This window comes from Pseudophryne corroboree, chromosome 8 (genome assembly GCF_028390025.1).
Source record: "Pseudophryne corroboree isolate aPseCor3 chromosome 8, aPseCor3.hap2, whole genome shotgun sequence".
In the NCBI taxonomy this organism is placed as follows: Eukaryota; Metazoa; Chordata; class Amphibia; order Anura; family Myobatrachidae; genus Pseudophryne; species Pseudophryne corroboree.
This window is the reverse complement of record NC_086451.1, coordinates 82,160,227-82,174,600: the sequence shown is the minus strand read 5'-3', so window position 1 is coordinate 82,174,600 and position 14,374 is coordinate 82,160,227. Positions and strand designations below refer to the sequence as shown.

Here is a 14,374-nt window from a genome sequence, read left to right as displayed (position 1 = left end):
ACTGCTTTATTGTGGGGACTGGGGACCAGCAGTATTATATAGGAGGAGTACAGTGCAGAGTTTTGCTGACCAGTGACCACCAGTATTATACGTTGTCTGCCTGAAAAACGCTCCATATCTGTGCTCAGTGTGCTGCATATATCTGTGCTCACACTGCTTTATTGTGGGGACTGGGGACCAGCAGTATTATATAAGAGGAGTACAGTGCAGAGTTTTGCTGACCAGTGACCACCAGTATTATACGTTGTCTGCCTGAAAAAGGCTCCATATCTGTGCTCAGTGTGCTGCATATATCTGTGCTCACACTGCTTTATTGTGGGGACTGGGGACCAGCAGTATTATATAAGAGGAGTAGAGTGCAGAGTTTTGCTGACCAGTGACCACCAGTATTATACGTTGTCTGCCTGAAAAACGCTCCATATCTGTGCTCAGTGTGCTGCATATATCTGTGCTCACACTGCTTTATTGTGGGGACTGGGGACCAGCAGTATTATATAGGAGGAGTACAGTGCAGAGTTTTGCTGACAGTGACCACCAGTATATATAGCAGTACGGTACGGAAGGCCACTGCTCTACCTACCTCTGTGTCGTCAAGTATACTATCCATCTAGATTCTATACCTGTGGTGCATTTTAGTTTTGCAGTTTGCTGACAGTGACCACCAGTATATATAGCAGTACGGTACGGAAGGCCACTGCTCTACCTACCTCTGTGTCGTCAAGTATACTATCCATCCATACCTGTGGTGCATTTCAGTTGTGCGCAGTATATATAGTAGTAGGCCATTGCTATTGATACTGGCATATAATTCCACACATTAAAAAATGGAGAACAAAAATGTGGAGGTTAAAATAGGGAAAGATCAAGATCCACTTCCACCTCGTGCTGAAGCTGCTGCCACTAGTCATGGCCGAGACGATGAAATGCCATCAACGTCGTCTGCCAAGGCCGATGCCCAATGTCATAGTAGAGAGCATGTAAAATCCAAAAAACAAAAGTTCAGTTAAATGACCCAAAAATCTAAATTAAAAGCGTCTGATGAGAAGCGTAAACTTGCCAATATGCCATTTACGACACGGAGTGGCAAGGAACGGCTGAGGCCTTGGCCTATGTTCATGGCTAGTGGTTCAGATTCACATGAGGATGGAAGCACTCATCCTCTCGCTAGAAAACTGCAGTGCCACTCCTAGATGGGCCAGGTGTTTGTGTCGGCCACTTGGGTCGCTTAGCTTAGTCACACAGCTACCTCATTGCACCTCTTTTTTTCTTTGCATCATGTGCTGTTTGGGGACTATTTTGTAACTCTGCCATCCTGTCTGACACTGCAGTGCCACTCCTAGATGGGCCAGGTGTTTGTGTCGACCACTTGTGTCGCTTAGCTTAGTCACACAGCGACCTTCGTGCGTCTCTTTTTTTCTTTGCATCATGTGCTGTTTGGGGACTATTTTTTTGAAGTGCCATCCTGTCTGACACTGCAGTGCCACTCCTAGATGGGCCAGGTGTTTGTGTCGGCCACTTGTGTCGCTTAGCTTAGTCACGCAGCGACCTTGGTGAGTCTCTTTTTTTCTTTGCATCATGTGCTGTTTGGGGACTATTTTTTTGAAGTGCCATCCTGTCTGACACTGCAGTGCCACTCCTAGATGGGCCAGGTGTTTGTGTCGGCCACTTGTGTCGCTTAGCTTAGTCACACAGCGACCTTGGTGCGCCTCTTTTTTTCTTTGCAACATGTGCTGTTTGGGGACTATTTTTTTGAAGTGCCATCCTGTCTGACACTGCAGTGCCACTCCTAGATGGGCCAGGTGTTTGTGTCAGCCACTTGTGTCGCTTAGCTTAGTCACACAGCGACCTTGGTGCGCCTCTTTTTTTCTTTGCATCATGTGCTGTTTGGGGACTATTTTTTTGAAGTGCCATCCTGCCTGACACTGCAGTGCCACTCCTAGATGGGCCAGGTGTTTGTGTCGGCCACTTGTGTCGCTTAGCTTAGCCATCCAGCGACCTCGGTGCAAATTTTAGGACTAAAAATAATATTGTGAGGTGTGAGGTGTTCAGAATAGACTGAAAATGAGTGTAAATTATGGTTATTGAGGTTAATAATACAATGGGATCAAAATGACCCCCAAATTCTATGATTTAAGCTGGTTTTGAGGGTTTTTTGTAAAAAAACACCCGAATCCAAAACACACCCGAATCCGACAAAAAACTTTCAGGGAGGTTTTGGCAAAACGCGTCCGAATCCAAAACACGGCCGCGGAACCGAATCCAAAACCAAAACCCGAAAAATTTCCGGTGCACATCTCTAGAATCCAAACACGTATTGTCCTTACCGTGAAAAAGCCTTTACGCCGTATTGTGCGGAATCTCCTCTCCTCTAACCTGAGCGATTGTCCATGAGTCCTCTGTGTTGATCTAAACAAAAACAGGTCCCGTGCAAGCTCTGTGTATTGTCCCCTTATATATTTGTAGATGTTGATCATGTCCCCTCTTAGTCTCCTCTTTTCCAGTGTAAACATGCCTAGTCTTGCAAGCCTTTCCTCGTATTCCAGCGTCTCCATGCCCTTAATTAGTTTAGTCGCCCGCCTTTGAACCTTTTCTAGCTCCAGGATATCCTTTTTGTAGTAAGGTGCCCAGAATTATACACAGTATTCAAGGTGTGGCCTCACAAGTGATTTATATAACGGGAGTATAACACTCTCGTCCCTTGCATCAATTCCCCATTTTATGCGTGCTAATATCTTATTAGCCTTCTTTGCTGCAATCCTACTTTGGGTACTGCTGCTTAGCTTGCTATCTATGAGGACACCTAAGTCCTTTTCCAGTACAGAATCCCCTAATTTTACCCCAGTAAAATTTTAGAGTTTTAAAATTTAAAAGTTTAGTATGTAGGTGTTATTTTTGTTCTTGTTACCACAGTGCATTACCTTACACTTGTCTGTATTGAAGCGCATTCTCCATTTGGCTGCCCATGCTTCTAATTTAACTAAGTCGTTCTGAACAGGGCCAGATTAACAATGGGGCTGATGGAGCTGCAGCTCCAGGCCCACCCTCTAAAACAGGCCCACAATGTGCAGATGTCCTTGCTGCTGTGGACACTGCAGCAGCAGCAACAACAACAACATCATCTGACATGGGTCTGGGACTCAGGGTCGACAACAAAAAGGTCGACACACCTTAGGTCGACGCCAATTGGTCGACACACCTTAGGTCGACATGGACAAAAGGTCGACATGGACAAAAGGTCGACAGGAACAAGGTCGACATGGAAAAAGGTCGAAATTAGTTTTTTATGTTTTTTTTTGTGTCGTTTTCTTCGTAGAGTGACCGGGAACCCCAATTAGTGCACCGTGTCCCCTCGCATGGCTCGCTTCGCTCGCCATGCTTCGGGCATGGTGCTTTCGCTTCGCTCGGCACAGATTACCGTTCCAATCGTAGTCCACGTGGATCGTTAAGTATGAAAAGGTTCCAAAAAAGAAAAAAATCGTGAAAAACACATGTCGACCTTTTGTCCACGTCGACCTTTTGTCCATGTCGACCTTTTGTCCATGTCGACCAATTGGCGTCGACCTAAGGTGTGTCGACCTTTTTGTTGTCGACCTGGAGTCCGGATACCATCTGCCCCCTCTGACATCCCTGCTCCCTCTCCCAAGCAGTGCACGCAGCTTCCAGACTCACTTTTTTTGTTTCCGGGTATTGGAGCCTCCCGTCGCGGGCCTCATTTAATCTCCGCCCCTACCCAACTTTAACCACGCCCATTTATTGACCCGCAAATTGCGGCACAAGGGGGTGGGGCCTAATGCCACTTAGCACTCGGTGTCCCTTCCCAGCAGTGATACATCCTGCACTTGGATGGCCTGTTGCTGCTGCATAACTATTGGTGAGTAACTACCCTCTTACCTTTAACACTTGGGCCAGCAATTGCCCCCTCCTTTCAGGTTCTCACTAAAATGATTTACATAACATGACAAAAATATCATTGTTTACATGTGTTATGATCTAGCAGCCTATAGGAATTGTAGACTTTTCAATATCATGGGAAGATTTTTTTTTTATAAATCTATCTACTGTATCTATAATAAATATATACTTTATGTACATGTATTTTAATAAAAGACTGTTTAGTATTAGTGTGGCATATTAGATTAGTTAGAAACTAGTAGTTGGTATGTACATTTCACTGCGGTACAATGGAACGCCGCAAGTGTATTAGATCAGTCAGGAACCGGAAGTTTTTGCGGTCCACCACTGGTCAATGGAACGCAAACACTGTGCTCCTGTTTGCGTCCATCCTCAAATGAATTCCCAGTGCTCCTATCATCAGCGGTACAAGAACCGGAAACGGAAGTTACGTATGCGTTCCACCAGCGCTAGATGGAAGACAAACAGGAAGCACGGTACCGTGCTCCTGTTTGCATCCACCTACAAACTAACCCTTAACGCTATATGAGTTTACATTGGAGGGCAACATACTAGGAGTGAGATTGGACTTCATTCAGACTGAGTATAAAACAACATCCCAGCTGTTATAATGTACTATTCATAGTGCCTGCAGTAGCAATATTGGGTATTCTCACAATTAAGTGTTAGTTAATTGATCATTATACATACCCCATAATGTCTACTCTAGATATGGGAATTTCTTAATTTTTTCTTCTTGATATAGGTGAAATTCACAAGCTCAAATTATGGTTTTTCACTATAAAAGCACTATTTTAAGACATGTCTTGATAAAAGGGACTAGGGGCCCTATTCAGCAAGCATCACTGATGCAAACCAATCGCATTGTGCTGACTTTCTGACCAGTGTGGACTTGCAGGTCCCGTTCTGCACAGGATGGCCAATGTGATTGCATAGCATTGATGAGTATGCATCTGCCTGATTGACAGGCAGAGACATTCGCAGGGCATTTGTGTGGGGGTGGGGTCATACCATTTTCGGTGCAGCGGCATGTGGAAAATGGCGGCAGCCCAACTGTATTCGCAGCCAGGCTGCTTTACTTATTCAGTGATGTGATCGCAATTGAATGACGATCGCATCACTGGCCACCATTAGCATGCTGGATGGCCTCGCCCTGTGCTGGGAGGCCCCCAGCATGTGATTCTAGCCAGTTGCAGTTTTACTAATTTAGCAAAACGGCAAGTGAAGCTGAATAAGGCCCTACTGTAGGTCCCTGATACGTTGGCAATAGAAAAGACTGTGGGGGGTATCCTATTAGCCTCGATGTTAAAAATGTCAGAATATCGCGATTAATGACCGGTGGTCATTATCACGGTATCCAATTAGAGGCCATTTTTAATGGCCGAAATTATACCCGCAATCGCACAAAAACACATGGGATGAGGGATAAGTTCCTGATCCCATGTGTTTTTGCGGCTCCAGCGGCCAGCGCCGTAACTACCTGTGTGTAAGGTGTGCCTGGCACACAGCGCAGTTGCCCTGAGGGCGCACGGCCAGTGGCTTGTAATGAGTCAAATTGACTCATTACATTGACGCCGCCTGTTGTGTGCCGTGCGCCGCGCTGGAGGAGAGCAGCAGCGCCGGAGGCAGGGAAGGAGCAGGAGGGAGGGGGACTGGAGCCGCAGCAGCGCTATGTCATTGCTACGCCGCTGCTGTGAATGCTGGGATGCGGTTCATTCATCCCAGCATTCTCAGCGGTGGGCAGCCAATGCGGAAGGAGAGAGGACTGCTGCAGCGGTGCCTCTACCAATTACAAATCGCTGCTGCGGCTCCTAGTCCCCCCCCCCCCCCTTCTCCTCCTTCTCCGCTGCCCGGGATCTGATCATCTGCCTGCACGAGGAGCCTGACTGCCAGCGGGAAGAGATGGTAAGTCTCTCTCTCTTTCTCTCGTGTCTGACGCAGTGTGTAAAAAGGGGGACGCTGGCTGCCGTAATGTGTAAAAAGGGGGACGCTGGCTGCCGTAATGTGTAAAAAGGGGGATGCTGGCTACCGTAATGTGTAAAAAGGGGGATGCTGGCTGCCGTAATGTGTAAAAAGGGGCTCTACCTGGTGTAGTGGTGCTACTGTGCAGCGTAATTTGAATAATGGAGAGTACTATGCACCGTAGTATGAATTGGTATCATTTTGTGACCACGCCCCTTCCCCATAAAGCCATGCCCCCTTTATATTTTCCGCGCGCCTGCAACGCGCACTGCCCCTGTCTTGCATGGGGGAGCGTAGCTCGCCACTGAGCCCGCACCCCTGCTGGCATACTACCGCTTGGAATGCCACAGGTTCTATTCTCTCTCTATAGGTATTGTGAACACCCATAGAGGGGGAATCCCCTACTTCACTGGTATGGTGCCCCTGTCGGGATCCCAGCGTTGGTATTGTGACCGCATACCATATAACGCCATGACTTTTGGTTTAGTATTTTTCCAACAATTGACAAAACAGCTACAATCACATAATTTGAGCCTTTTTTGTTCCTAGTGTATTACTAACTACAAAAATATTTATTTTTTAATAAAACCATAGTTTGTGGGTTTTTTTAATTCAGTGGATTAAGGAAGGTAGGAAGTTATGCCCTCCATGGTGCTAGCCACACCCCATTGCACAGACCACACACCCATATCAGTAGTCACACCCCCACCATGCTGTTCATACCTGCGGAAGCAGCGCACAATAGGCCCTTTATTAATTTCAGCTCCAGGCCCATCAGGACCTTAATCTGGCACTGGTTCTGAAGCGACTCGGCATCCTCCTCCGTCTTTATAGCCTTACACAATTTGGTATCATCTGCAAAAATTGACACCATGCCCATGCTCTCTAGACCTTCTGTTAGGTCGTTAATGAAAATATTGAACAATAGCGATCCTAATACTGAGCCTTGTGGCACACCACTTAGCACGTCAGTCTAATTTGAAAAAGATCCATTAACCACAACGCACTGCTCCCTATTATCTAACCAATTTTTGACCTAAGTGCATATTGTGCTTCCTAGCCCTATTTCTTGTAGCTTGTAGATAAGTCACATGTGTGGTACAGTGTCGAAAGCTTTGGCAAAGTCTAAAAAGATTACATCCACCTCTTTACCCAGATCGAGGTTTGCACTTACTGTTTCATAAAAGCCAAGTAAGTTGGTTTGACAGGATCTGTCCTTCACAAATCCATGTTGATTCCTTTTAATGACCATATTGGCTTCAAGGAACTTCTGAATATTATCCCTTAGAATACCTTCCAATACTTTCCCCACTATAGATGTAAGACTAACTGGTCTATAATTACCTGGTTCAGCTTTACTTCCCTTTTTAAATATAGGCACTACTTCCGTTATATGCCAGTCTCTGGAAACCATACCTGATATTACTGAATCCTTAAAGATCAAAAATAGCGTTTTTTAATGTATTTTAATTAGGAAACCAAAAACTTAAGTTGGGCTTTTTTGGCGGCTTTTTAGGAAGGGTTTGGGCTTGTTTTGGGCTTATTTTTTAGTAATCAGTTGCTTTTTTTTCATTTATTAGTTGGAAACAGGCCCTGGTGCTTTTTGTCTGAGTGATGTCACTGGTACCTTGAGAGCCAATAGGCTGCATTCTCATGAACAGTGCAATAACGGCTCTGTGCTGCCCTGTGCTGATTTTGCCTCCTAAGCACATGACATCATGATGATACCCAGAGGGAGTGGGGCTGCCAAGCACCGGGTAGCTTGTAGTGTCCTGAGGATGCTCTGAGTCGCTATACAGATGGCATAATATCTGCCTGCAGCATCCCAAGGATGCTTCTGGAGAGCACTGCCACAGTGATACTGCTAGCCAGAAGCAAGGGCCGTGGGGCGATAATGGTGCTGCCCACAGAGCCCTGCACTCTGCACGCGTACCTCTAGTTACGGCCCTGCTCATGAAGATTGAGTGAGCCCACAAAATGGCCACTCCCACTGCGCGCTGGCGACAGGCTGGTGCACTTTAAAAAAGTGCTGGCTGGCTGAGCATCATGACAAATGTGGCTAAGCAACAGCTAACAATAGGAGGTAGCTAAAGACACCAGCTGATCCATAATGATAGACAGCTGGTTAGCAGCCCCTGATCACAAGCAGAAGCTTAGAGACTGTAACCATTACAGCACGCAATGTTGACATTGGGCATTCACTGAAAAAGATGTCTCATCTGATCTGCAGAAAGGCCTCTGGGGTTGGTCTGTGTGTGCTGAATCAGGAGCTCCCCTTATCTGCATCATTAGAACAACACAGCTATAGATTAGGCTGACTCTTGCATGTGGAGTACAATAATTAAGTAATAAAAGTCACGGCAGGGGTGAAGAACACAGCTCTGCAATTTGCATTTGGTCTATTGCTTTCCAGCAGTATCAGCAGCAGAAACGGCTTTATTACTGCTCTCTTCTGTAATATGTGTCCCTATTAAAAACAAGCATTTGAATCACGTTTCACAGTTTTTGTTCACGTTGTGACCCGATGTGATAAAAGCGCTAGTCTTCTGTACGCCATTACTCCTCAGCGTCAGTGGTTCTGCAAATAATTGAATGCAGGAACTTCGGGGGTCATTCAGACCTGATTGCTGGGCTGCTAACTTTGCTGTCCTGCGTTCATATAGTTGCCACCCCCAGGGGGAGTGTAAATTTGCCATGCAAATGTGCAATTGCATGTGTATGCCGAGCTGTAAAAATCCAGTGTGTGCAGTCTCTGTGCAGCCCAGGACTTACTCCTCCAGTGCGATGAGAACAGGCTGATCGGGGCCGGAGCTGACGTCTGACACACTCCCTGAAAATGCTTGGGCACGCCTGTGTTTCTCCGGGCACTCCCAATAAACGGTCAGTTGCCACCCACAAATGGCCTCTTCCTGTTAATCACCTTGCGAACGCCCGTGCGATCGGAATTTTCGCACCCTCTCGTCGCTGACCGGCGATGCCCTTTGTTGGTGTCCGACATGCATGCGCATTGCGGTGCATGCGCAGTTACTACCTGATCGCCTGCTGCTAAATCACCCCCTTTGTTCCCTATGTGTTGCACCCCTAATGTGCTCTCTGTGGTACTGTATGCTGCCCTGCGCTGTATTTACAGGTCTGTACATTCCAGTATACATAGCGATGACCCTTGTACCTTTTATACATAGGGGGTCATTCCGAGTTGATCGCTAGCTGCCGTTCGCAGCGCAGCGATCAGGCTAAAAATCGGCATTTCTTTGCATGCGTATGCACCGCAATGCGCACACGCGATGTATGGGTACAAAGACCTTTGTGGTTTTGCACAGGTTCTAGGGAAGCTTTAAGTCGCACGGCATAACGCAAGAAGATTGACATGAAGTGGGCGTTTCTGGGTGTCAACTGACCGTTTTCAGGGAGTGTTTGGAAAAATGCAGGCGTGCCGGGGAAAACGCAGGCGTGGCTGGACGAACGCTGGGCGGGTGTGTGACGTCAAAAGCCGTCCCTCCAACGTTAGAATCAACGCACACGAAGAGTAAGTCCAGGGCTGGTCTTGTTTTGCACAAAATGTTTTTGCAGGCGCTCTGCTGCACAGGCGTTCGCACTTCTGCAAAGCGAAAATACACTCCCCGGTGGGCGGCGACAATGCGTTTGCACAGCTGCTAAAAACTGCTAGCGAGCGATCAACTCGGAATGACCCCCATAGTCATTTTGTACCGTGCCTGGCTGTCTTTTGTTTATGGAAGCACTATATGCTGCTTTATGACCGCCTACAGATGTGAGAAAAACATTATCAGTTACATTTTCACAAACCTGTAGTATTGGGATCCACCTACTCAGATATCTTGTGGCTTGTACACTCTCCTGCAACTTTTACTAGCCATATTGCTTTTAATTTTCCCTCTATGCTACTCAGTAAGTTATTTATATTGATAATATGGCAGTGTTTAATGTGTTGTCCTGGAATAGGGCATAGGGCCTGATTTAGAGATTTCCGTAAAGCCCTGATCTTTAATGATCTGTGCATGCTCAGGACCCGCACTGCTTATTTTCAGATCTTGTCCTGCGATGCTGACATACTGCTAGCATTGGGGACACAGCGTCACTGGCCCCAGCAGCGTGATTTTGCCGCACATCCTGATAACCTGAGAGTTACTCATATGTCCGATGTTCGCGCAGATGACCCGAAGCTGCGTCTTCAAACTTGGCAAGCAGATCACTGCGTCTTTTTACTTAAGACACCTCCTGCGACTTTTGCACAATTTTACACTGCTACTACGTACACAGATGCAGTGGTGGTGTCATTAGCGGCCACCCCTGAATCGGACACATAGCATGGACCGGTACACTGGGTCTGTTTGTATCTATAAAGCAGCTTCATATTCAAGGCCGACTTATTATCAACTACAATATTCACTGTTACTATAAAGAATTTACTGAAAAGCACAGACTGAAGCAATGCTGTATACGAATGGTGTTTTCAAGGGAAAGAATTGTGTCTAAATCCCCCTCTTTCCCTATAATAAATCTTCCTTTGAAACTCCCATGATTATTAGTTGTATTTTTATCGTCACCAGTTTCTTATTAATAAAGTGTTAATAAATAATAGGTAATTGGGCTCCCACATTATGTATAGCATACAATGATTTTACACTCTGGGTGGAAGTGTGCAAACAAATAAAGTAACCTGATTGTGGAGCTCATGATGAGTTTGCTACAACTGCGCGGCAAGCGTAAAATGTATCCAGTAAAAAAGCCGCAATTCTGTACTTATGCCAAGTTGCAGCTATAGCAAGATGTGTTTAGGGGGGTGCCATATGCTCCAGATTTATGTTACGTATAGATCACATGCCGTTACACCCATGCTTTCAGCCATAAGGTTTGATTTGCGAAATATGCATTGTCTATCAATTAAATCTAATAAAACCTTGACAACACTGCAGGTACAACTGTACATCTTGTGTACAAAACCAACAACAACAAACATTGCTAGAACACACACAAAAACATAATTGGCCTGATACTGACATGTGAGTAAAGCAAACAGAGACGTTAACTGTGCACCTGGGCAAAACCGTGTTGCTCTGCAGGTGGATGTAACGTGTGCAGAGAGAGTTACTGAATATGTAAGAGGGGCTTGTCCAAACTCAAATCTAAACTCAAATCTAAACTCGTCTAAACTGAAATCTAAATTGCATTGTAAAAATAAAGCTGTCCAGCATTTGTGGGTTACATGCAAACGCAACTAGTATTTACCTTGCATGCAAAACACGTATTTCCACATCCTGTATTGCATACTGCCCAATCGACCTGATTTTAGCGGGACAGTCCTGCTTTTCAGTTTCTACTGTCCCACCCGAGGGCCGCAGTTCCCTGTGGTTGGGAGGTTGGGTGGAACAATCTGCCAGTAGAAGGATGGGGGCAGCTCAGTGCTGGGCTGGGCTCACCCTCAGTGTCACGAAACTGCGCCACACCCCTAAAATGTAATCAGGGGCATGTCCTAGCGGTCACAAGGCCACACCCATTTTCGCACTGCGAGTGTGCAAGTGAAGTCCCCATTCTGACTCTCAGATTGTTGGGAGGTACGGTATTGTAACAGGTGCACAGTTACTTGCTGCTTTTTGATTTACTGCCAATCCAGTATCAGGTCCAGTATTTATGCACCTGTTGGCTTCAGTGGTGTATTCACAATCAGCCAATTACAAGCAGTTTGCTATTGCGTATTTGTACCTCAGATGATTTAGAGGGGTATGCAATTAGCTCCGGTTTTTTTCGCCTAGGCGAAAAAACTGAGTTATCACTATTTTTAGGGCGAATGGGGATTCGCCCTATGCAATAGCAGGGCCAGATAAAAAAGCAGCAAGAGCGGAAAACATGTGGCTTGGCAAATCCATGCGTTTTACGTCTAAAACGCTGGACATTTTCGCCAATTTAGAAGCATTTTTCGCCAATGCCTCTTCACTTAAAAAAATAAAATAAAAAGGTGAAAAGGCATTGTCGAAAATGCTTTCAAAACGTTCGAAAACTGACCTAATTTTAATAATCAGTGGGGTGAATTCATTAGTTCCAAAATGATCGTAACTAATTGCATACCCCCCATAGCTTTTACAGTCATATTTGCCTACTTTTGAAAAATATGAGCACGGCGTTAAACTGGAAGTGAACAGCTCTGCTTAGGCATTGTTGATCAGTAGTACCTGTTTGTGTATTGTCTTCTACTCACAAGGGGTTCCATATTAATGGCTGCAAGAAATCTTATTTGAAAATGAATGTAGCCATAGGGATCACAGTGTCTTATAACCAATGCAGGGAATGGCCTGATCCCATTTGAATATATATATCTCTGATTTCATTTTTTCCAAGTATATAACAGCTAGATAATGGGGGTTAGGTGCAATCGTGGAGATTTCTAGACTCTTCAGGGAGTCAGGAAGATTACTGCTGTTTCAGGGAGTCTCCCTGACCTTCAGGGAGAATTGGCAAGTTCTGTAAGTTCTCTATATTTTACAGGCATATATGTTTCTGAGTGCCTGTCTGCATCTGTTTACAAATACATGAGCGAGCCCTTGTACTAGACTAGGCTAGAACACCCCTTCCCTTCCTGTTCCTCCTCTCCGGTACCCAGCGGTTGTGTCCGGCGTGCAGATCTGCATAACGGCATTAGCGCTCAGCTGGTTATCTTTGCATGTGCAGTGCCAATTTTCAGAGTTTATACTACACATACTATGGTACTAGGTCTCCCTCTGCCTCAGCCACTATGTATATAATGTAATGTTTGTGTATAATGTGTAATAGAAATCTTTTTGTTTTTAGGCCTTCAACACCTATAATGGATCTTATTGAGCATAGATACCAACATCTTTGGCTTGAGCAGCAGAAACAAGCAACTGAGGCCCTTCGTCTGAAGTCACTGGAGAAGGTAAGTGTTAGTCCCTAAAATACTTGTACCATAAATTGGGAGACACTGATAAAGCCATAGGAGACACTGTTCTAAGCTTTAATAAAGCAACAGTAGGCACTAGTTCCCGTGTTCTAGGCTCTAATAAAGCCATGGGAGACACTGGTTCAAGTATTCTAAGCTCTGATAAAGCCATAGGAGACACTGTTCTAAGCTTTAATAAAGCAACAGTAGGCACTAGTTCCCGTGTTCTAGGCTCTAATAAAGCCATGGGAGACACTGGTTCAAGTATTCTAAGCTCCGATAAAGCCATAGGAGACACTGGTTCCCGTGATGTAGGCTCTAAAGGTGCATACACACTGATGATCGCTGACATCGCTGGGCTGAAAAGCGCTCAGTGCATACACACTGAGCGCTTTCCCCCCCTGCCCAGCGATGTCAGCGGCTTTCCATAGCAGGACGCTATGGAAAGCCGCTCACCCCGCCGTTCCTCTACTGGTAATACCATTAGATGAACGATGGCCGCTGCCGATGAAGCGGGAGCACGCATCAGCGCTTACCGCTCATCGCTTGTGCATACACACTGGGCGGTTTTGAGCTCAAAACACCAAAAGTGACCTGCTTTCAGCTCAAAATCTCCCAGTGTGTATGGGCATTAATAAAGCCATGGAAGACAATGGTTCAAGTATTCTAAGCTCTGTTAAAGCCATAGGTGTGTGTTATGTAGAAAAATATTGTTGAGCTTCATAAATTATTTGAGCTGTACCTGTCCCCTACACACAGGGGAGGTAGGGATTTTCTGAGTTGATCTAAAATTCATGCAGCTTAAAAAAAATCACTGAAATTCGTAAAATCACTGAGGTATTTTATGGCAGCAGATATGGACCAGATGCAGAGATCAATGCATAGCAGGCCTGATTCTGAGTCAACATTTACCGCAGTCGTTAGCCCTGGTATGGAGTCCTTCCTTGGTGTATATCCATGCATATGAATGTGCAAGATCTGAGACAACCACTGTCAGCGTCCTTACATGTTCAGATAATGATTGGTGCATCTTTAGATGCCACCATCGGTTACACCATCAAAACTTGCAGGTGCAGAGTATCCATCTAAGTATGACCCTTCTATGTGAATGATTCTGTGTCTGTGTATACAACTGCTGGCAGCGACACTACCATAACATGCCCGTAAGGTGGGTCATCTCTGTGCTCCTTACTGTCACAGCACAATACATTTTCTAAATATTCCTGGGACCGTGCGTGCCCCATGCTCCTCAATCGCAGCTGTGACACTGTGGGCACAGACCCTGGACACATGTGCAGTGTGACTTGGAAGCAACGCAGAAGAAAAAAAATATCCATCCACTGTGTCCATCATCAGCAGAGCGTCCGATACAGAATCAGCCCCATCGTTCATAATGGTTCCTGCACTGCGATCATGGAGTTAACTGTGTATATTCTCTGTGCAGGATTGTATGCACCTTTAGCAGTGTGTACGCTGCATATATGTACAGTAGGTTTGCCATTCGTCATCATCCGCAGCAGCAGTATGGACTTACACCAGCCTATACCCCCAAACCTCATATAACAAAGCACCAGTGAGGTTCTTGCT

At 45.7% G+C, this 14,374-nt stretch overlaps 1 protein-coding gene across 2 annotated transcripts in view; it reads left to right on the top strand.

The window, feature by feature from the left end:
• CFAP77 (cilia and flagella associated protein 77) overlaps nt 1–14,374 on the top strand; it is a 429,882-nt gene that overhangs the window by 382,421 nt on the left and 33,087 nt on the right. For both annotated transcript variants that reach the window (XM_063936766.1, XM_063936767.1), the window contains one exon: nt 12,679–12,784. In XM_063936766.1, the coding sequence (XP_063792836.1) occupies nt 12,679–12,784 (106 nt within the window). The remainder of the gene's footprint in view (nt 1–12,678; nt 12,785–14,374) is intronic.